Raw genomic sequence first — 25,362 nt, 5'->3', positions numbered from 1 at the left:
GGAACAATGTTTGGCCTTTCTGGTAGAAGCAACTTTTTTATAACCCAGTAATCACAAATCAGCATCTTAACATTTGCAGGCTGGCAGATGTTCTCTGGTAATTACCACAAGACTAAACTTAGCTGTCCTTACAATTAGCAGTACATTGAGTCACTTTGTTTGGTCTAGGTTCATCCCTGGCTCTGTTATGAACGGAGAGATTGTGTCTGACTTATCATTGTGATCAGCTCATGTGCTTTCTGAGCTCACGTGTCTGAGGATGTCTCAATATGTCCTGATTTTTCCCCTATCTGCGTACTTTCTACACTTGTGTCTTCCTCTCTTTATCTCTTATTTGGTTTTACATTTGGCTTGGGAAGTTTACTGATGGCATCTGATGTGATCATATTAGCTGCTGATGGCAGAAGACTCTAATTACAGCCTGCATCTATGTTACAATAGGGATAGAGAAGATCTAACATTCTTTTCATGTTGTTCAATACGTCTATGTGCTTAACAAGCACTAGTTGGCTGAGTCAGAGCTTTTCTGTGGTGTTTATTTATAAGAGAGCTTTGTTAAAAAAATCAGTGTATTGTGCATCGTCTTGTCACTTGTCATCTTTATGGTACTCTGATTTCATGTTAGATGAGATGTAATTATATGGATCAGTGATATAATGCTGATTATGTCTTATTTAATAATTTCTTATTAAAGTAAACGTGCCCGTTTCCTGCTGCCACATGCACTTTTGTCACAAGAAGTAAAATTAACATGCTCTACACAAATAAAAAACATAAATAAATGCATTTTTGTCAATAATCATTCAGTACACTTAAGGTGCCGAATGATTTATGTATTGAATTATGTATTGACATTTTTCTCAGTCATTAAATTTAAACTTTTGGTAACACTTTAGATTAGGGAACACTATTCACTATTAACTAGTTGCTTGTTAACACATGCATATTACCTTTTTTTAATTTTTTGCTGTTTATTAGTACTTATGAAGCACATAATAATGCATGACCAAATTCTAGACCAAATACAACAACTTCCTTACTTACTATTAATAAGCAGCAAATTAGAAGTTTATTGAGGGAAAACTCTTCATTAATAGTGAATGTGTGTTCCATAATCGAAAGTGTTACCAAATGTTTTGAAAAAAAGTTTTTCAAACCAACTTGAATACAAAGATAACAGTTCTAGGAACCTGGTGCATGTGTTTTAAACTAGATTTTTGACATTGTTCCATATATAATAAATGCTTTTCTTCTCTATTGGACATAAATATGTCTGTATTCTAGCAAACTATGATGTTCATTTATTCAGTGGGAAACTAAAATGATAAATATTCCTTGGTCTTGTTATCTTACCCACAGTTTGGTCAAAAGCAGTGCTGCCAGATCAGAGGTTTGGCTCAGTGGAAGAGTTTAGCTTTATATGGAAAAGGTTATGTTTCTCAGGATGTCAGAGCAGAGGTCCACGTGTTCCATCTCCATGGTGTTTGTCCACCACCAAACATTTAGCCAAACTGCCAGACATCACATCATGCGTCCTTCCCACAGCCAGAGAAATGTGTAAGCTTTTGTCCATAGTTTTCAGGACAAGAGTGACTCCAGGAGCCCATGTCGTACAGGGACAAGACTGAGGCAGAGCTAAAAGATTCACTTTGTTTCCACTGGGACCGATTGCGATCAGATCCTCTTCTAACCCACCCGGGGAGCAAAGCAGCAGAACTGAGCTTTCTTTGTGTTGATGATGTCATCTCAGTTTATTTTCAATAAGACCCCTTCACCACAAAGTGACTATAGTGAGCTGAGGAAAACATTATAATGTAGCTCTGATCTCTTTCATTAGCTCCAGAGGCAAATGCTGAGACCTGTGTTTTGGAGCATCTATGTGTATACGAGAATTGAAGTCAGTTTTGTGACTAACTGCACTAAATGCCCTAAATATATGTGTTGGTGCTAATTACATGGCCCACTCGCTGCCCTGCCAGTCACGTGAAAAGAGCAAATGGCCGTGAAGAATGTGCCTAAAGTTTTGTGTTTCTGTGTGGTTACCATGGCTTCTTGTCACAAGCCACCACACTTGCTTTTATTAACTGTAGTTGTTAAAAACATCTCAAGGTTATGAAAAGGTTATGAAACACCTTTATTAGATTTGAGAAACTTTTTGGGGGGTTTAGGAAGCAAAAAGTAACATAAATAAAGGCCAAATGACAAAAAGATAATTTATAGTACACTAGAAACTACTATAATTATATTAGCTCTTTAAATTCGAGGTGGATTCTGATTGGCTGTCAAGGTTTTACAAGTCTAAAAGTCATTCATATTCTGTGTTGTTAAAGCTTTACACTTTTTATTAACAAAACCGTGTTTCATGTGTTACAATGACATCTAAATTAACTGCTTTTATTCAAGTCAAAATATTATTTAACACGGCTAATCAACTTGCATTAGGTTACAACAACAAGTCAGGTCAGGATCAGGTCAGTTAGAAATAACCATCCAGAGTTAACAACTGCGGAGTTTCAGTTTTTACAGTGCTTTTATTGAGCTAAAGCTTTCATATGCCCATGTGGTACTTTTTTTGTCCATTTTGCCAGAATGCGTATTTTGATGACATTTTATTGCTTTGCTGCATTTTTACTAGCATATAGATGACAAATTTCAACTAAAAGCTACAAAGCTTTGTTTGTTAATGTTGAGTCAGAAGTATGATACTTTTTTAATTTCAAAGTTTTGTGAAAGTTTAATGTAGGTTTCCTAGCTTTCTTTTATTTTTTATTTTTTTAGGAAGTATAAAAGTTCCACACTGGTGTTAATACTTTTGTAAAATTGTTTGCAATTCATGTAATTCAGTTCAAACAGTAGGACAGTGGCCAGTAAAAGGAAAGCATGTGATAATACTTAATTTCACAGTCTAAAGATGTGTGAAGTGGCTTGAGAACTGGACTGGAGACCTTGTTTGTTGGCGATAAAGTCAAGGTCAGATTGGAATAGCTCCACAATGGTGGTCTCTGCGGGCTTGCAGTATCGCACAGTCCACAGAACCAGAGGAAATGACTCTCCTCAGTGCACAGACAGCGAATGCTGCAAACAATGGCGATTCAGTCGTGCCATCATCCCCCCTCTGACCGTTTGTCATCACCCTGCTGTTCAGCCCATCCCTCTGAAGGCTCTAGGATTATGACAGTGTTGGTGATATTTGTTTCACTGATACCAATTTGGAGCAACCCCAGTCCAGACTTTTCCTCAGGGTGGAAAAAACTTGAACAAACAATCCCAGAGGTTAACAGTCGCATGAGCGAATCTCAGCCTACGTGCTGATCAAATTATTGGCTGTTTTAAAGATAACGTTATCTTCATTTAAGCCACTTTACAGTGGCAAAGGTCCAGGAGATAGTCCTCTCAACTTCTTCCAGATCCTTCCAGTAATGCCTTTTTTTAATGTTGCAGCACCATTTGCCCAGAGGTGGTCTGTCTGGAAAGGGTGTAAAATGTTTTTACAACCAATATTTGTTTTTAAAGACAACCTTGTTAGATAAAATCTAAATTGAATTCAATTCTATATCACTTGTTTGATGGTTTGATGATCCAATCAAAACCAGATAGATAAAATCAAGTCCCACCCAATGTCATTTGATATACTAAAAGGATGCATTAAAAAGGCTAAAGGTGTTGTGTGTACAGTCTTCAATGTCCAAATAAATGATTTGATACACCACACAATCAGTCTTTCCTGCCTTGTTGTTGTAAACCCACATTGAGTAGGCTGAGTAATTTAGCCTATGTCTGGGAATTTATTACTTCCTAGATCAGTAGCTAGCTATCTAGTCATTTCTGTTAACTCTTTAATGGTCCTATCTTTGATAGGAGAGTGATCTAAAGACTGACCTGATACTGACACTGCTTGTCGGGACACGATAAGATCTCACCTCCGTTTGGCCCCTCGTACCCCTCACTCATCACTCTGACCCTTCAAGAGTCAGTTTCCCTATTGCAACGCTCTTGATCTGTTGTGCAACGGGACACCATTTTCAGTTGAGCATTTCCTCTGTTTACTACATCCTTTAGAAAATAGTTGTGGTATTCAGTAACTGCCCAGAATGTGTTTTTGCTCCATCATCCCAAGGAAAGCGTGTATGGAGGAGCAAGTTACCAAAAAGTTGTACCACACCGAAAGGTTTAAATGCATGCATCCTGCTCAAAAGATCCTTGCGGGGGAGGATAGGATACAGGAAGTAGCTGAAGGGTGACACAGGGAGCAAGCATATATCAAGCCCATCTTCCTGTGTGATAAATCTGAGAGTTCCTCTGTGACCGGAGTCTTGGGAGGCTCCTTCACAGGCGGCTTGTTTATGGCTAAGGAGTTGTTGCTGATTTAGCTGTGGTTGCTCAGCGGTGGGGAAGCCGTGAGCGGCTGCCTGGTCCACTCCCCACATCTGCTTATGCTGCGAATTCACAGCACTGCCATTACCACCACTGGAGTGATTATTGCGCTTGACACGCAGAGCCTGTCTAATGCATGTCAGATGAGGGCCGACGGATTAGATTCGCTGTCAGCTGCGTCTCTCAGCAGAAACCAAGATCCCTGAATAATATCATTCTTGCTCTTTGTTGACTGAACATTCAGGAAATCCCCACTTTTTCAGCAAACAACAAGGGAAAAATCAAGAATTGTCTGTTGTAGACTTAAAAATGATATGGAAAACTGTGGTTTTTGCCAAAGACTTACAAAACAAGTCTCTTTAGAAGATGCCATTTAAAACAAACACTTAAGGCTTGTTTTTCAGGAGGCATTTCAGAAACGATAGGAGCCTTGCTCACGGCGAGGTGAGGTTTTGGTGGATTTCAAAGCTATTTTTGGGACTTTGCCATGACTCAGGAAGAGATTGGAAGCCCTGCAACTGACCTCTCCACTGTGATAAAGCTGCCTAGCCGCTCTCTCTTTTCTCTCGCCCTGACGGTGTCAATGGATCCAGCCAAGGAGGGCAGGAGGATATGTCTACGCTTCCCTGATAGTGTTGGCCAGAAGTGGGTGAAAGGTCAGAGATGGATGGGTGGGTTTGGGGGGTTGCCTCTCGGAGAAAAATAAAGGCAGAAGTGTGACTGAGTTTGGCCCCTAGGAAAGTACGCTGACAATCCTGGACTAAGGCACACTATTAAGCGCATTAAGAAGAAACAGCAGGGAGGCCTTAAGCACAAACAACTGTTTACATTTGTGAACTGTTTGATGGCTCAAGGAATCTTGGGATTTGGGAGGTGGGGAAATCTCAGGATTTGATGGAGACAGCCAGGCTAACAGACTGTACCACATTCATTTCCTGTCACTGCCCCGCTGTTTTATTGGTTTTGCAATGTAACCGTCTCGTGCTGATGTACAAATCCCTCACACATGCAGACAGACTAGGAGTTTTCATTGCCTTTACACTCAACCTATTGACCTGATGTGCTGGAATGGCATTAAACGGACTCGGGTCAATGGGTCAAATCCCACGAAGCACCTGTGCCTGAGGGACCCTTTATCTTCTTCAGAGACAAAGGCATGCTGGCTGCTCTAATTACTCTAGCATATGTTTACTCTGGGCATTTTTGAGTGCTAGTGTCGATGATTCATACCGAAGAGCAGAAGAAGAGGACCAGGACCCCCTTCTGAGACCCTGAATATCATGATGTTATTCCACTGCAACAAAAGGAAGTGTGCTGCAAAGGAGGATTTTCCTTGGTTGATAGTACTGCAGTTATTATCGAGAAAAGTCAATGGCCTTATGTTGTTTTTACAAAACATCTCATGATATTTCTGCTCTTCCACAGAGCCCAGCCCTCCTGGTAACAGTCAGAGGCTCAGTTCAGGGTTTTGTGTATTCGATGTTATGCTTGGAAGCAAGGAGGCTCATCACGGAAGTTTAGTTTCAGTGCGATTGCTGTTCTCAACAGAGCTTTCTGGAGATGTTTTCATTTTTGGCTTCAGAGTGTTTCAGTTCTGGGATCAGATCTTCCTTCTAAATGCAGTACAAGCATGATTTAAACAGTGGTATAAATTTAAAGTTTAAATCTTAAACTTTTCTTAATTTTTTTATTTTTTTGTATGTAATTTTTACCCAGAGGTATAATTATAATGCTAGGCAAGTTTTTTGCACCAAAAGAGTAGTAGTTTTACAAAATGTTCTACTTTCTCTCTGACATTTTTGTTTAGAATAAAGACCTGTTTACATCAACTTAAAAAATATGGTCAAATTTTCGCATTTGTTTTGTCTGTTCAGACCAATTCGTAAGAAACGGCTGAATGAAAATGCAAATTCATTCTCTGACAGTAGGTGGCGCTTAGATGCATTAGCAGCAAATTAAAATGTTTATCGCAATAGTTTTTGCACTGAACATATCTCTTGGTGTAAACACAGGTAGGGCTGTCGTGGTGAAGGAATTTCCCTTGCGGTAATTTTGAGTGGCTCAATAGCGCGGTATGCGGTATTATCGCCATATATATATATATATACACTATATATATATAATCTGTGTGTGTATGTGTTACGATATAATGAGGTCATATTCAGAAACCAATGAAACCGAAACCAAATAGCATTGAAAAAGGAAGTGAAGTAAACAGAAGAGAATGACAAAATAACGATCCACATAACAGAACATAAACCTGACAATAAGATTGTTAGGCTATTGTTAGCCTATATGTATAACAGTTCGTTCTGATCCTCGAATCCGACTGGACAAGAGACTTTCTATTGATATTTCCACCTGCGCGCTTTCTAGACGGGCTGTCAGTCAGTGCAGTTACAGTGTTGCGCCACAAGGTGGTGGAAAGGGACTGTCTTTGAGTGAGTCTTTAAACTGTTCCATCAACTACTACACGTTCAAAAACGCTGATTCATTCAAAGAGAGACAAAATGAAAAACGCTGTTGAAATCATTATAACTTTGAGCGCCACGTTAAAAGGCTCAGCTGACCAATGCGTCGATGCTAAGACTTTCCTTGGACATGACTACCTATTTTCTCAAATATATATGACTTGCAAGTAATCGCACGTGCACAGTTGATCTCTCTCTCATTTGTTGTCTGTTTAGGCTTGTTAAGTGCAAATCTATGGAGCCTCAGTACAAATCAGCATGGTACACATTATGTTATCATTACTAACTTATTTAATATTCAGTACACATGCACGAAGTGTAAAACGAGAAGGGCATAACCCAATGAAAAAAGAAAACAAGCAAAAATCGCGGTTGCTGCGGTTCTTGCATTCCTCTGCGGTTTGCTCGTCAATAGCGCAGTATTGTGATATTGCGGTTATCGCGACAGCCCTAATACACAGGCCTACTCACTCATTGAAACATATACAAAAGGTATAAGACCAATGTAACAAATAAATAATTCTGGTAAATTCTGACTTTGTTGATTTTAAGCCTCTTATATGTTTGGCTAACCTCTTATTGCTGTGGTTCACACTCTTGTACATCATTATTTCAATTATTTGTCCCTTTTAACATAAACAGGTAACTGTTTGAAACTGAACGTGGGAGATTTACAGAGACAGAAATTTAGCAGGTTTAAACTGTTGTGGGTGTTTCATGAAAACATTGCTACTATCTTTATTTTGTCTCCAGAAGAATTGCTTCATCTTCCTGTTATAGAAGCTCAGCTCCAGAGACCCACCCTGCTGTAGTTATACACCCTAGACCAGTGTTTCCCAACCTTTTTTCAGTCGCGGCACCTGAATAATGATAGCACAAATAAAAAATAACCACAGGCCTTCGAATTAAATAAATTGCTTTTTAGTTTTTCAGGTAGGTCTAACAGTAGGGTTAAGATATTTAACTTTTTTTTTTTTTTTTTACCAATTATCTAAATAATGTTTAGTCCTAGAAAGCTATTATTATCAGAACACGTGAGCATAACATAGTGGTTAGCAGATCAATGAATGAGAGGGCAGCGTTACCAGAGTTGGCCATATATATCACACCATGTTACAACACAGTAGCAGAAACAATACTGTACTACATCGATGTTTCCTGTCGGCTCAATGTTTGAGTGGACTTTGCTGTTCCGATGAGCATGAACGTTATACGAGTGGAGCGACTGAGCGGAGCGCACACGCATAGAGCGGAGAGCGTCATACCACGTGAAAGTGAAACCTGAGCGGTGAACTAATTTTCGGCAGCCGAAATTTCTGTGCATCTCTAATTATTGGCGACATCAGAAATGGATATTATATAATAGATGCTTTTTTGAACATTTTAGCAATTTAAAAATATTAAAAAAAGATTTTTTACACGGCACCCCGGTTGGGAAACACTGCCCCAGACAAACAAACATGGCATTAATCTCTCTCTCCTTCTCTTTGTCTTTTTTTTTTCTCAAAGGGGATGCGGGTACTGGTGGATGCCCGAGACAAACTTGGCGTTCCCTGGCAGAACTCCGAGAATGAGAAGCATGGCATGTTTGTTATGTCCTTCGAAAACAAAGCAGGCATGCCTGTCGAACCCTGCACCTTTCAGCTGTACGTCCCAGCCCTGCAGGCACTCTGGAATGATAGTGGCATCCAGGAAGCCTACGGCCGACGGAGTGAGTTTCAGCTGGTGAGTGTAACATGTCACAATACATTTCCTGACAACCTGTGCCATCTGGATACTCTTCACAGGAAGAGCCACATGGCTTTTTGGGTAGTTGGCAACGTGTGTTCTCATAAAACAAATAATCTATTATTTACCTGGGGTAAGTGCACTGCTCAAGGGCACAGTGGTGATCGTTCATAGATAGCCTACTAAAGTGGAGCTTCAATAGACAGCACTTTCAGACAATCTGACTAACCTTTGCAATATATAATGATATTATTTAGTGAGATTATTTAGGAAAATGGTTTACTTTAATAATTATTTAAATGTAAATTTATAAATACACTTCTGTTCAAATGTTCAGTAAGTTTTTTTTAATAATACACTTCCTTCAAGGTATATGTTTTATATGTGTGTTGCCTGGGAATCAAACCCATGATCTCCACCAGTTGATAGCCAAGGGGGTACGGGAAATATGGTAATATTTCAGTGTCAGTTAGATGGAAATCTTTGGCCTAGCTATTAAAGCTAGACACAGGGAGACCTTAATTAAACCTGCTGAGTGCAGAAAAGCAGAGGACGCTTGACTTATTTATGTGCATTTCATCTCAGCGTGTATGTTGCCACAGGACTTTAATGAGTTCAGAAGCTGTGCACAGGAATCTCTCAAACTTTATGTGTATGTGATTCACATACACATCTCTGTCACAGTACCTCTGGATCTTTATGAATTTTTTAAGTCTTGATAGTCCTGAAGATCTAGGTCAATGGAGCAGGATGGAGGACAGGATAGACAGTGAGGAAACGTGAGGAAATGGCACAAATTTCCCTTTATGCATGAGATGATTTGACTTCTTAGTGCTCGTTCTTTTGTCTATAAAGAGAAAATACCTTCATAAAATCTAATTTTTCACAGAAATTGAGGCCATAAAGTGTCTGAAGCATCTCACTGATGCTTCTTATTTTGATGAAGTAGCTCCTGACCTTTTGCTGTGGTCATACTAATTTCAAAGGCTAAGAACAGACGGCTGTAATCTGATAAATCAGATATCGGTGATGTGATGAGTTCATCTGTGGACAGAGTTCCGCCCCAAAACCCCCTGCATTTTTGTTTCTTCTTCACAAGTGGGATCATCGGCTCTTGCTATACTGTGATTAAAAAAAGACAATTTACTAATCCTTTACTTACTTTTTATTTACTTTTATTTACTTACCACCTCTTTGGATAAAACTACATTTCGGACTGGCATACATTATCACAGTGGTTCTCACTCCAGTCCTCGGGACCCACAGCTCTGCACATTTTGCATGTGTCTCTTATCTGACACACTCTGTTATGTTCATGAATCTCTCTCCTAACGTGCTGATGATCTGCATCAGGTGCGTTAAATAAGGGAGACATACAAAATGTGCAGAGTAGTGGGTCCCGAGGACTGGAGATGAGAACCACTGCATTATCATAATGAAGCCAGTTTATGATATCTAAGATATTACTCAGTTCAGCATTTTTTTGTGCATTAAAATTTGATACACTACCCCATAAATCACAATGATTTTGTCAAACTTGAATTGTGACTTGAAAAATGCAAAATCTTTAAAATAATATGCGTTTTTAATGACTGAAGTTCAATAGTGATATCTGTAGAGCAGTGTTGGGCAGTAACGCGTTACTGTAATTTGATTACTTTTTTTGTAACGGAGTAATTTAACGCGTTATAATTTTCTAAATAGTAATTAGAGTATAGTTACAAGCCAAGGTCTCTATACGTTACGGCCGCATTACATTGCTGACAGAATACAGTGTTTTCTAATCTAGAGATTGTAAAAAGGACGTAGCACACGTACTGTCGAGTCAAGTGCCAGTGGATTAGAGACCTGCACCCGCGAGACCTGACGCAACAGAGTGCGGCGCGGGACAAGATGGGCGAGTGCTGGTGCGGGCGGGTAGACACTCGTGTGTGTGTGTGGGATGCGGGAGAAAAAATGATTCACGGGACTCCCGCAAAATAGAAATATCTAAACATAAAATACCTAAAACAGATCAATTGTTATTCATCTATTGCACAAAAGCAATATGAACTAATATAACATATAAACGATTAACAGGTGCAAGCGTATGCAGAGTTTCTATTTAGGCTATAACACGTGTTTGCAGCGTTGAGCAATGCAGTGCTGAAATTTGCGTGCTCACGTATCCTCTCATTGTAACACACAAATTGTAGACATTGTGAAAGATTCATTATGCATATATTTATTGTGTTATAACAGAGTGCCTATTTATAATACAGATACTGATATGTTACGTGTGGCATCGATGCATCGTATCGTCAGACATCGTATCGATGTATCGATCCATATCGATGAATTGTTACACCCCTAAGTTCCAGTGTAGTGCAGTTAAATAATTCAATAAAATACTGAATAAAATGAACAGACTGCAATGTCTGTTGTTTCTTCCCATTGCAAAAGAAGATTAAAAGAAAAACCAAAAACCCACAACACAGCACTTTAACTGTAGATAAAATTAGAGAATGACTGAGAATTCAAAACCTAGTCCATCAAATGATGGAAAGTAATTATAAATACAGGACATTTAAAGAGAGGAACTAAGAATCTTGTAACATCCAACATCTAGGCGAATAAGCTTTTTAAGTATACTTCTACCATTTTAAACCCATTATTTTGCATGTTTTACTCGGCTGTGGAGTTTGACCCAGCTGTTTTTCCTTTCGGTCTGTGACATGAGTCTCATTGCGTCGAACTGGCCGTTTGGGCCAAAGGGCTGGTGCCCCAGCCTCCCTCAGCCTCTTTTCTTCTCTCTCCTCTGTGAAGGCTTGTTTGTTTGTGAGTCCATTCAGAAGTCAGTGAGTGGGAGGACATTACAGGGCTCAGCCTGTCCGACTGAGTAACTCTTGTTCCCTATTGACCAGAGGCCCAGAATTAACCCTGTCCTACAAGTCTTCATTTCTACCCCAAACAAAAGTGCGCCTATGGAAATGCTGCTCTTTTTTTTTTCCTTAACAGAAAGTCTCTTTTCTACCAGGACTGCAAGTTGTACATGCTAATGAGACCAGAAACTCTCTTTAGATCCCACAAACAGTACAAATATCAGAGATCGCATTGAATCAATTCAGAATTTGAAAAACACTATGAGGTTTCTGGATTTGAAAATTGAAAAACAAAGGAACATTATGATGCAAAGACATATTTTAGTAAATTTGTGATATTGCTCATGCAACTCTTTGTGCAGATGGTCAGATGTTCTTCTTCCATTGATGCTCTTGGGATCATCTCAACATGAACATCAGCCTTTTCATTAACTTGCAGTGTTAATGCATCACTTTGTGAGGAACTTGGCTCAGTTTCCACCAGTGTCTGCTCCGTTCCTCCAGCTCTTGGGAGGATTGTGGTGCAAGGGAGGGCCTTCAGTACTCGGTTGTAGTCAATTAGAGGATCTCTTTAGGGAAAAGCATTGGCATTGACCATGAGAAACAAGCATAAGACTTTTTGTCAGTATGCAACCCTAAATTAATGTCAGAAATCTGTATGATCATTGACCGTGATAAATGTTAAGGGATTGTATTGAGTTGGCTGCATGGATCTTGATAAATCTCTGTGATAAATCTCTGTGATCCCTCCACCAGTATTTACAGTATGAGGAAAATTGAAAGGAAAACTGGCTTTAATGTGTGTAAGACTAGCACATTAACACAAAAAAACTAAGAAAATGGACTGGATCCATTGTCAGAAGGCTGCCAAAATCACAAGACTCGCTGTTAGCGGGAATGCGGCTCTGGTCATATTGTGATTGGACATAAACCTTGCTTTGCTTGAAGGCTGCGGAGAGTTCATGGACTGGAAGCAAGTATTGCTGCTTTGTTGAAGGCTGACGCTGCTGCCCCCCCCCCAAGAAACCACACTAGATCTCAGCCACAGCCCAGACCAGAGAAGTGATCTGTCTGTGCAATGCAGCTTCACCACAGTTGAGTCAGAGCCATCATAAATTCCTTCCTGACAAACTCACCGTAGTCTTCACATCCATCCAAAAGGGTGGGTCACTTGTATACAGTATCAAGTAAAGTGAGACACTAAGTTGAATAATCATTGTAAAACTTTTAAAATATTTTTATGATTTATAGGAAAGCGTAATTCCTTCCAAATTAAATTCAATGATTTGATTTGAAAGTGACAATGAAAATTGAGAAATTACAATGTTACTACTATTGGCAGAGGCTGTGCATCCATAACAGGGTGATTGTCACAAAGACTGTGTTTTATATTATTGGTCATATTTCACCTCTAAATCAACAAAAAATATATTTTGCGTAAAGAAAATGGAGCCATTAAAACTTTTTGCATTGTGACATTATTTTCATTACAGTAAAACAGATTACAACAGACTACACACACCATTTTAAATTATTTTAAAGAATATAATCTGCATAAAAAGCAGTTTAAAAATGATTCTGTAATGTACAAATACTCAGTTGCTCATGATTATCCTTAACTGTGATAACTTTTTTTCTTTTGATTTGGAAATTAAATGTATGGAAGATCATTTCCATAAAAAATAAAAAGGTAATTGTCTCATGATTAAGACGGTATTTCTTGTAATAGTAGTGACTGCCTCCCAGTTTTTAACTTCATGCTTTATATCGCACAATATGACTTTAATTTTCATAATTGCGATTTGCATCTTGCAAATGTGACTTTATAACTCACAATAGCTGTTTACATACACCCAAATAATAAATTTTTAATTGGATTGATGGCCCAATTGGACTTGAAAGCCTTTAGGTGATCCAAATTTTGATCGGATTGAAAGGGGTTATTGTAGATCTGAAATAATACAATCAACAGGAACAATTCAGCATGTAAATGATTAAATCTGACTACTTTCTTAATCGGATTTGGTCTGTTGTTATTGTTTTTACCATAAGGACATGAAGTAAATGTTCAATTGATCATTTTTATTTTGCCCCGTGATAGTCAGGACCTGATGAATGGAGACATTCCAGTTTTTCTGCCTCTGTGTTTTGTAGTACCTATGTGAGAGTTTTTGTCAGAGGACAAGATCTATGCTTGTTAAATATGAAGCTCCAGTCATATTTCATCTGTTGAAAGCCATCTCAGCCATAACAGGGAAGCTCGCTGGGCTTTTGCCAAAGACAGAATCTGCAGAAGGAGTAATGATGTCTCTTTGTGAGACTGTGCAAGAGAGGGAGGGGGTGTCCTTTACACAGAGAACCGTCCCAAATGACAGTGGGCCCCATCCTGTGAGCTTCAGCACATAAAACCACACAGAACATCATTATATTTGCTGAAACATTCCAATAGTCGGCTTGTTATTTCGTGTACACAAAGAGCAGAAATTAAGACATTTTTCAGGTTTCACACACCCGCCCCGCATAAAAACATTTCAGTTTGTGACCGAAGAAAGATACCCCGCCGCTGCCCAAAAGCTGGGCGGCATTCAACATTCCTCAGGGAGATTGATGTTGCTTGGATGTGTCTTAAATTCCTCACGGCTGAAAATAAGATGGGTGCTGGTAAGCTTCCTGTTACCCCACTTTTTCTGTACAAGATGTTTTAACGAGATTCCTGGCAGTAGAGCGAGCGACCGTGCTGTGCGTAGTTACCCAGAAACAACAATTTTAAGGATGATCTTTAATAGTTTACGATGCCTCCCAGAGGTCTCACCGGGCCCGAGCCTGCATCGCTCTGTTTTTCTGTTTCCACTCTGTAAATGTGGGGCCCATTTGAATTGTTTGATGGTCTTAGAGGGCCAATCCAAAATATATAAAGTGAATCCATACAGAGGAAGGGCGTATTTGTTTACTGAGCGGACTAGGAGCGATGGCTTATAGCAGAACATAAGCCTTCCTTGAGAGCTGGAGATAAGCAGAACAGCTCACATTCCTGAGCAGCTGCAGCGTAGATCTCCAGAGACCAGTCCACCTCCCCAATAACACAGCCAGCCTAGACATCATGCAGCACAACACAAACACAACCAGAAGCCAATGCATGTCTACTGCTGTCAAAAGTACATCTTCTAGCAGAGAAATGGTTTCCTCAAAATGAAAAATCATTTACTCACGCATGGGTTGATGTTCTCTTTTTTTTTAATAACAGTAATGGAGATGTTTTGCAGAATGTCTGAGCTGCTATTTTGCATGCAATATTTTGCCGACCAGCGTTTTACATGGCTTAATTGAATATATGCAACTGAGAATGAGCTGGATAAGTGCAGGTTCAACATCATGCTTAACTTATCCTTGTATGTTCCTGAAGGGACCAGTGCTTTGGTGAGCCACAAAGGGGTCAGTGAAAAGTTTGCGAGAAAAAAATGAACAAAATACATCCTATTACTGACAAAATTAATGAGTTAACTTTAGACATCAGTTAAAAAAGTTTAACACTATGGGCCAGATTTACTGAACAGGGCAAATTAGCATTATAGCGCAATTTCATAAAAGCGCCGATGATAGGGGAAAATTCTGCGGGTGATTTACTGAAAATGCGCACATTAAATAACACAGACGCAACATCTCATTTCCATAATGACCAGCGCAATCTACCAAGAGCAGCGCAAATTACCGTCTGCTTTAAGACATGCTTTTTTTGGCCATTAAATAATGCCGCAAATACCTGTAAATTGACAAGCACAAATCTTAGTAAATCACGTTGTGTGATTCATTTAAATACTCTCCTCCCAGAAATTAACCGATCAAAATGGAAGCTCCTACAAATGCATATTCAAGGTGAGATGCAAAAATAACTGTGTCCACGCCTTTTTAGTGCTAATCTCCCACTGCGTGTCTTCCTGACAGTAGATTATTAACACGAAATGAGGGCTTGTGCTGGCCCTAAAATGTTTTATACATTAACCCATTTTAGTATTATTAATATTATATATATATATTATTACACTGTGTTATTATTTTGTGGAAAAATCACTTTTTGTTGTACCTTCTAATTAGGGCAGTATTGTCTATAAAGCTTCTTTGGCACTATATTTACTATTTGAGCATAAAACAAAATTGGATGTTGAAACCATGCACAAAATGGATTGAAAATTGTATTTATTTTCAGGTCTTTACTGTAAACTGTAGGCTACTCTAAAGGCCTGTTCACACCAACACAAATGTTCAGCATGAAAATTCAGTCTCGCTCAGCAAAATATTGTCCATGAGTGCCATCAAGTTGTAGTTTTATATAACAGTGACCATGTGACCAAAATCATGAATCTTATTGGTTAGCCAGTTTTCTTTGCAGTGCAGTTAAAAGAAATTTGAACACCTGTCCGCAGAAAAATCCATCTCATAGGTTCATTGGTCTGTTCATGTCTGAACTTTCAAATTAAAATGTGTGAAAATGTGTATCGCAGCAGAATAGTTTTTACACCAAACATTTGTCTTGGTGTGAAGAGTCCTTAATAGCTTGTAGAAAAAAGCCAGCTTTTTATGAAGTAAATACTTTCCAGATGATATTTAATAATTTTTCTCACACATTATAAAAAGGATTTTATACATAAAAAGTTATGGTGTATGGTATAAGGTGTTATAATTTGGGAAGGGGGTCCGTTGCATACTTAAGAACATCCTTGGCATCAGTTATTTCAAATTCTATTTGGAAAAACCTTACGGCTGAATAAATGATGAGAGAAGTTTTATTTCCCCTTTAAATCCCTTTTGATCATGACTGTTGCATATACATCTCATTAGTTATCTTCCATTTTTGTCTCGCGACATCTACATTTTTTTATCGGCACCTCCCTAGACTTTGCGCTTTTGTCAATCCACTCTTCTCATTAAATCAATCTGGCTTCTCTCTCCAGCGGATGTGGCTGCGATTACTGCTGAGCGTTTGTGGCCGCCAGAGTGAAGTATGCTTTGTCAATAGTCGCCTGGTTTTTACACACTCTGTAATTAAAGTAAATCCGCCTAAGAGTGTGTGCAGTACGCGGGCGTAGAGGAGTGCTGAGCTGTGAGAGAACTTTTCTAGCTGAGTCCCGCCACTCCTTTGGCTGAGGCCAGGGTAAATAATGCCCTATTGTTGCTCAGTTGACTCCCGGTCAATGGGTAACACGCTCCACCCCGGAACATAGCCAGACTTATTCAGACAGCTGGGATATAGACACTGGACTGGGACATTCATAGCTAGAGCCTGGTTTGAAATGTATGAGAAGTGAATAAATGGAGGAAACCCAGACACAATGTCATTCATGGTTCAGAGAGAGTTACGGTTAATTACTGCAGTTAATCGGTAGTGGCAAGATTGATGAAGGCATACTGACCAGATGTTTTGTGTGTTTTGGCCGAGATGTTTGCCGAGATCACTTCCAGAAAACATTTGATTAATTCCTCAGTTTTTTTTTTTATTTACAAAGTGCAAGAAAAGCACGTAATGAGGCAGATGTAGACATTAGATAAATAGCTTTGCTACTAAGTGGCTTCATGACATTATTGCTGCTTTCAAAATTGTTCATGTTCTTCCACTGTATTGTTTCACATAGCAAATCTATAAAAATAGCTTAAAAGCAATTTTAATACTTCCTCTGTTTAGGGTATCCGGAAATGAGATGAAAAATGGATATTTATATTTCACTATATTTGGATAATCTTTCCCATCTTTTCCAAATAAACACAGACTGTACTTTTGGTGGCAGTATTTGATGTACCTCGCTTGTGTTCTTCTGAGACAAACAGACTGGTGTTTCTTGCAGATTGCAGTTTTACTTAAAGAAGGGCAACCTAAAATGTGTGGGTGACATTTCACTCTCAAATCAAAGAAAAAAGTCATTTATTATTTATTGCATAAAGGGAATAAATTCTCCTATTTTTTATTGAATATGTTTTGCATTTGTGACATTAATGCAAACAATTTTCATTCTCATTACTGTAATTACTGTATTACAGTTTATATTATTAAAGACAGTTATTTTATTTATTAATACAATTTTTTATTATTATTATTATATGAGCATTACATTTTGCAAATACGACCATAATGTATAATTACAATTGTGCTTCGGCTGTACTTTACATTTTAAATAATATATATTTTTTCATATTACAGTAATGATAATGTAATGGGAGGTGCTTAACTGTCATGAAATTGTCACAAAAATGTATTTATTTATTCGTTTTTAAATGTGATGTGTTGTGTTAGATTCATCTGTGCATCTGAGAAGAAAAGGCTTGACGAAAGTGAGCTGTGCAGATTGTTCTCCATGATGTGTCTTGATCACTAATATGCTTTTAGATTCTCTTTTCTCTGGCATGATAATCTACATTGTGCCGGTGCTATTCCTTAAGAGACTGAAGAAGGGTTTTAAATTATTTGAAACGCTTAGATTTTCTCACCATTTCTGTATTTGCATTTATTAATAGAGTAGCCCGTTATCTAAAATGACTTAAAAATAAGAAACACTGAAACATAAACTGTGCATTTTTGTCAAAAACAGATCATTTATAGACCTGTATTTACATACCTGACCTGTACTCCAACATCTTAAACAGCAACTCAATGTTCCCAGATTCCTATCATTCCTACATCCCTTTCTTCAGCTTTTTCTGGGCGTCATGTCCTCGCTAACTTCACTATAACCCCTCATTTCTTAGGAGGCGGAATGGAAGTAACGGCAGAATGGCTTTTGACTCTGAGAGGTGTCACTAGTGCATTCAGACATATTTCTCTGACTGCCCTGTCGTCTGTCATGTGCTATCTGCAGACAGACTGTCAGGAGCGATAAATGTACGCTCATTTTGGCCCGCTCCTCCAGTGTCCTATCTGTCTGTTTGCCCTATCTAGGCCATTATAGTACAACTTAGTCAAAGTACTCTACAGACATTGCTGAGGTTTGATATGACCATGACAAACACTTCCATTGCCTTGACATTCCTAGGCTGGAGATTATACGCCCAAGTGGCTTATCAAGGTTATTTTACTCCTTATAATGGAAATGAAAGGTTTGTGCATGAGTCTGCAGGTGCTTTCCTGTCTAAAAACAAGTCTAAAATATTATAGTGTGATGATTCCTTTCTTTCTTTTCTTTTTTTTACTTTTCTTCAGAGACTAAAGAATCACGCTTTTCCATGGAATTACAACAATGCAATGTTTAAATTTTTCCCTAAAATTGTTTGGGCACCAAAAAAAAAAAAACAATGCAATGTTTAAATTTTTCCCTAAAATTGTTTGGGCACCAAAAAAAAAAAAAAAAATCTGGATAATAACAAAAATGTACATATATGTTTTGTTTAGTTATGCAACACTGTGGATTTCATGCGGTAAAAAAATAATGTTTATGAAGTCAAATCTTTTCAAAGAATCAACCAAATTGTCTCACAAAATCAGTCTGAATGGTTAGTTGACACATTGGTAAACCATTTGGTCACAATGGTTATCAGTTTATAATGTTATCAATGAATAACAATTAAAATTTTGAATCGATTTCTCACACAACGCTATTGCATGACTTCAGAAAATTGGAAAACTAGTGCATAAGTCAAGTGGGTCACTTTTTTATATTTGTATATTGCTTTTAAGTCCTTATTGCAATCTGAAGGCTCTGCATTCATTGTAATGGCATTGAAAGCGTGATTCTTTCAAATGTATCTTCATGTGTTTCACAGAAAAAAAAAAGGCACATGGGTTTGGAATAACATGAGAAACAAATGAGCCACATTATACACTACCTTTCAAAAATTCCACAAAAATATTAATCAGCACAACTGTTTTCGACATCAATAATAATAAGAAATGCTTCTTAAGCAGCAAATCAGTATACTAGAATGATTTCTGAAGGATCATGTGACACTGAAGACGATGCTGAAAATTCAGCTTTGCCATCACAGGAATAAATAACATTTTACAATATATTAAAATAGAAAATTGGTGTAATAATATTTCACAATATTACTGTTTTTACTATATTTTTGACCCTTTGTCAGCAAACATTAAAAAATCGTACAGACCCCACATTTTATGTTATTTTTTGGTGTTATTTTTTGGTGGTGTAATTTATATGTGTGTGTGCATTTTATACAAAATGCATTAGATTTAGGTTCCAAGATCATAATTGTTCTCTGGGTATGATGGGCTTAGAGAGACATTGAACAAATTGAGTTTCCTGCATCTGCATGTTCAGTAAAGCTCAGTACACAATTCAATACCGCTTTCATGTCCATGAGAAAAGTGTGAGGATTAGCAGTAGATATTATGTTTTGAGCCCCTGTGAAACAGATGGTGAGTGGGCTGTTCTTATTGAAAACAGACCCAAGGGGAGCACTGTACTGGAAGAGGAAAAACTGACTTTACAGGCAGCCGTGTCCTTGGATGTTTGGCTGTTGTTGAAAACGTCATACACCCACAGTTTTTCTCGACTATTTTTTTTTATCTCCCACTCTGTTTTTATTCCACCTGTCAGTGGTTTGTTTCCAGGCCTGTCTAGGGTCAGTCTCCCTGAGGGGCCGCCATTAGGCGAATGGATAAGATAGGAGCAGAACTGATTGAGGTGAGACACAGGAGAGAAAAGAGGGAAATACCCGCAGAGCCATAGAGTGTGGAAGTAGGAGCGAACACAGCGGCTCGCCTCTTAGTCTCACACTTTTTACACATTCTCAGATTACAGAGGACTTGACAGACTGTGTCTGCTGCTGAGGTCACGCCGCTGAGGTCACACTTAAACTGAGTTAAGGAAATGATGACGCTAGGGCTGCAACAACTAACTGATAAAATCCATAATAAACTGATCAACAATTCAGCAATAAAAAAAATTATTTATTGATTAGTGTTTACTTTATTGATGTCTTTATTGATTAATGACCCAAATTGTCCATCAGAGAATTTTATATTAATGCTTCAGAGAAGGTCATAGGCATATTGTTAGCTTTATGTGGCCATAACTTGCATAGTATTGCACTGTTTAGTACACAGCAGAGAAGTGCAGTGCATTCATTTTGTCATTTTAATAAAATATTGGACATTAAATTTGTTTAAAATAAATCTAATTCAAATTATAAAATCATGTAATGCCAGAAATTATATTTTATAACAGTAACAGTAACTAATGGCATTATAGTAAATAATTCCTGACATTTATAAGCACAAAAAATGTCAGTAACAAACTATTTCTGTTACTATGTTTGGTTTTGATTATGTGAACAACTCTGACTTATATAATGGTATTTATGCCAAAACTAGCTATTGTATTTAAATACTATATTACATTTATTTATTTAGTCATTTATTAGACGCTTTTATCCAAAGCGACTCACAAATGAGGACAACAGAAGCAATCAATTGTAGTATTAAAACAACTAAAAACAGATCCAAAACTAAAAGCTAAAACTTTATAAATACTACTTATACACAGTTTAAAAATAAATAAATTAAATAAAAATGACAAATGCATACAACAAAATGTCAAAACGTAACATTTAAATGAAAAACAACAAATAATGGTTATAAAAACTGAAACAGAAGCGAAACAAGTAATAGGAAAGAGGAGAAATAAAAAGCGATACTTATTACTTATTACATTTAAAGGACAATAGCAGTATATTGCATACCTGATAGTTTGCACATTGTTAGAAGGACGACTTTTTCAGTATTATGGTGGAACTAAAATCTTCAGTCTTTTTGATTGGATCAAATAAATAATTGATAAATTGAAACTTTAATAGTTACTAGTTATTAGTTGTGGCACTAGCTTATATCATATTTTGCTTATCTTGTGGGTCAACAGAGCAGATGGTTTCTGTTCTTCTGACTGGCTATCATTGGTCTGAAACCAAGCAATGCATTAGATTGACAGAGTGTACAGATCTTCATGCTCAGAAGTGACATTTCTGTCAGGATATTGTTCAACAGTAGTTGCTCTCCACTGGCACTAATGTGAGATGTCAGAGACCTGTGGACAGATTTCTTAACCAGTCTGTTCATGTGTTTGACTTTTTGGCTGTTTTCTATATTGAGAGCAGCTATGTGTCACTGTACTATAAAGATACATATATTAGACGTGACTCTGGAGAATACAGAGCTCCTTCAGACACATTTGGATAGTCCAGAGAGACTTATCTATCAGTCTTGTTCCACTGACTGTGCACTTAACTGAAACATTACATTAACAAAACAATATTAACAAAATAACATTATATTTTATATAATTCATAGCACTGTCAGCCATGATTAATCATAATTTTTATTGTGGTTAATATACACTGCAGTTCAAAAGTTTGGAGTCTGTAAGATTTTGTAATGTTTTTGAAAGAAGTCTCTTCTACTCACCAAGGCTGCATTTATTTTATTGCATATAAGAAACATTCAGTAAACCTAGTAATATTGTGATTTTCTTTTACAGTTTAAAATAACTATTTACTATTTTAAAACATAAAAAAAAAAGTATTCCTGTGATGGCAAAGCTGAATTTTCAGCATCATTACTCCAGTCTTCAGTGTCATGTTTTATTATTGTCAGTGTTATACAGTTGTGCTGTTTAATATGTAGAAATAGATTATTGACGAATAGAATTTTCAAAAGAACAACATTTGTTGTAACATTATAAATGTCTTTACTGTCACTTTTGATCGATTGAATACATCCTTGCTGAATAAAGGTATTAATTTCTTACTGACTGCAAACTTTTAAATGGTAATGTACATATAATCAGCATAAAGGTTCACAACATTAGTTTTTCGTTTCTAGGAACACAGCTCATGTTATTGTTAACATACCTCTGGCATAATGTAAGTCTCCAAATTGTTTTCTGAGTTCCCAGACTTTCCTTCTACTGGTCTCCTCCAATTCAGAAATCATAATACGAGTCTATCCGCAAAGATAAAAGGCGAGGTGTACGGTTTCAGCTAGATCAACAGTGTGGGAGCAGCCCGAGGTTCTGTGAAGTTCTGGAGGTGAAGGAGCTCCATGTGGGGGATTAATATGAGTTCTCTTCATGCATCCAAACCAAACAGGCAATCCCACTCCAAGAACCGGGAAATCGAGCTCTGTTTGTTTTGCGTGAGGATTATTTACACAGTCTGATATTTACGGAGGCAAGGGTGGACATCGTCAATGCAGAAGAGGGTTGATTTTCTCTCTGAAATGAACAGAAATTAATTTCAAAGTTTTGCTGTTCACTTGACATTTTCGAGGAGACTTTAAGGAGAATTATTGACGTTTTTCACCTGTTCTTTTGTTCTTTTATGGAGGAGATATTTTGAAAAATGTCTCAGCTCCTCTTTTCCAAATAGTGGAAAATAGTGTTTAAACTCCAAATGATCATCAACAAATGATTAGATTTTATATGGCAAGTTCTTTCAAAGCTATTGTATTACTTCAAAGTAAAGTTGAAGTCATTGGGCCAGATGTACTGAACAGGGCAAATTAGCGTTAGAACACAATTCCATAAAAGCGCCGATAAGGGGGAAAATTCTGCGGGAGATTTACTGAAAATGCGCACATTAAAGAACACAGACGCAACATCTCATTTCCATAATGACCAGCGCAATCTACCAAGAGCAGCGCAAATTACCGTCTGCTTTAAGACATGCTTTTTTTGGCCGTTAAATAATGCCGCAAATACCAGTAAATTGACAAGTGCAAACCTTAGTAAATCACGTTGTGTGATTCATTTAAATACTCTCCTCCCATAAATTTAACGATCATAAGGGAAACTCCTACAAATGTATATTCAGTAAAGTGAGTAGCAAAAATAACTCTGTCCACACCTTTTCAGCACTAATTTCCCACTGCGTGTCTTTAGTAAATCCTGACAGTAGTTTTTTAACGCCAAATGAGGGTTTGCGCTGACGCAAACTGATAGTAAATCTGGCCCTAAGTCTGCTAAAAATCTTCTTAAATGCTTAAATCTCATTTGCAATTCTTGGATTTTTAACGTTTTTTGGAGCATATTAAGGTCAATTCTGTTATATTTCTTTCTTTGTGTCCAATAAAAAAAACAGGTTTGGAATGAAATGAAAGGATTAGTGAAAAGAAGTATTTTTGGGTGAACTATTCCTTTCAGCCAGCCGAAAGATGTTTCTTGGAAAAAAGTAGGAACATACAGCTGTATTTCTTACTTTTCTAGATCGGCACAACACATTTCCTACAGAGAGAGAAATGAAAACGTTCAGTGATATGTCTGTTCTCAGTCACCGTGGAACAGTTATCCACCAACAAAGCACAGCTGCTGGATCTGGCAGTTAAACATCACTTAAGTAAGATCTCCACTCAATGCCGAGGAAGGTTTTACTGTCAGATATAACAAAGTGTGTGGTGAAAAGAATCCCTGATGGACCCGCTGAAACTTTAGAAAAGCATTCATCCCTTCCACTCAGCTTTGTTCATACGAGCTCTTTCCCAAGACGACACCGATGCTGTTTGATCGAAACAGAGAATACTGCAAGATTTATGCTGTGTGCTTCTCAAGATCTTTTTTTAACCTAAAAATGTTGTCCTTCGAGGCATTTCCCTAAGTTTCTAAGTGATTAGGGTCTATATTTGAGTCAAGGGTCATGAGGGATGCCTTTAATTCAATCTAATTTCTGGAGATTTGCTGTTTATTTGAAGGGGACTGAGATTGAGATCACTGCTGGGAAGGGAAGGGGTTAAGGCCTCTGTACATGGCCGTGCTCAATCATGTTTCCCCTTACTCACTGCACAAATACCCATGGGCACACTTTCTTACATTGTGCTAAAGTTGTGGCTTTGGCCTGCAAGGCCTCAGCGTAGATCTTTCCCACACTCTCAGCAGGCCGTCATGTGCATGTTGAGCTCAGATGGAGGGAGGAGGGAGACCTCCAGCTTTATTGGCCAATGACCTGCAGCATATAGCTACATTTGCGCAGAGCATGGACCAATCAGAGAGCCAAGATAAGGGTCAGTTGACAATACTGTGCTTTAGCTCTGTTCTACTGCAGCTTCTGACTATACTGCATAGGGATGAATTTATTATGCCAATATTTCTATACATTTATATATAATGGTACTTTCAATGTTTTTGCCCATAACATTACATCACCCATAATGTGAAATGACTGAAAAAAATATAAAGGATCACTTGGTTCAGGATTACTAGCTTTGAAGTTAGTTCTTTTACTGAATTTTGTTTTGTTAGTTTCCACTCTGATTCTTTTAATTCCTGTATAGTTTTAGTTGTAACTATTTACTGTATTTAGTTTTCACTGACACTTTATTTAGTGTTTATTTTAGTTGTAGTATTTTTGGGCAACTAATGTGTATCAATGTAAACTGTCACTGAAATATAACAGTATAAAATCTAGGTGAATTTTGTGATTAATGAAGGTTGTAAAGGTTTAAAACGCTGTAATATACTGTGTATCTAAAATTAAATGAATTCTGGGTCCTTTCTATTTTAGTTAGTTTTAGAGTCATGGCAATATATTTCAGTTATTTTAATAATGTTTATTTCAGTTAACAAAAAATATTATTTTTATTTATTATTATTTTTTTGTTTTACTTTTTTTTTTTTTTTTTACTTTTGGGCTTTGTGTATTTTTTTCTTTCAATTTGATCATATAAATAAAAAATGAATACATTACATAGCAATTTAATATTTCCCCCCAAAAAAAGATATTTAATGATATTGCAAATTATATTTGCATTTTTATGTTCCCCTATAAAATATGTATCATATATGGGCAATATGTAAAATATAAAATATTTGTTTTTGGTTTTGAAATATTATTATTAAATGATAGAATTATATATAATTATGAATAAATATTTTGAAAATAATTTATAGAAGTGTCTGTCTGTGTGTGTGTGTGTGTGTGTGTGTGTGTGTGTGTGTGTG

The 25,362-nt window shown here is 37.4% G+C and overlaps 1 protein-coding gene across 1 annotated transcript in view; it reads left to right on the top strand.

The window, feature by feature from the left end:
• LOC107703403 (guanine nucleotide-binding protein subunit alpha-12) overlaps positions 1-25,362 on the top strand; it is a 33,690-nt gene that overhangs the window by 2,219 nt on the left and 6,109 nt on the right. Inside the window, exon 2 of the mRNA XM_016506018.1 lies at positions 8,355-8,570. Within this exon, the coding sequence (XP_016361504.1) occupies positions 8,355-8,570 (216 nt within the window). The remainder of the gene's footprint in view (positions 1-8,354; positions 8,571-25,362) is intronic.

Source organism: Sinocyclocheilus anshuiensis, unplaced genomic scaffold (assembly GCF_001515605.1).
Source record: "Sinocyclocheilus anshuiensis isolate Anshui unplaced genomic scaffold, SAMN03320099.WGS_v1.1 scaffold58, whole genome shotgun sequence".
Classification (NCBI taxonomy): domain Eukaryota; kingdom Metazoa; phylum Chordata; class Actinopteri; order Cypriniformes; family Cyprinidae; genus Sinocyclocheilus; species Sinocyclocheilus anshuiensis.
The sequence above is the reverse complement of the archived record's forward strand: the minus strand, read 5'-3'. Positions and strand labels throughout refer to the sequence as shown.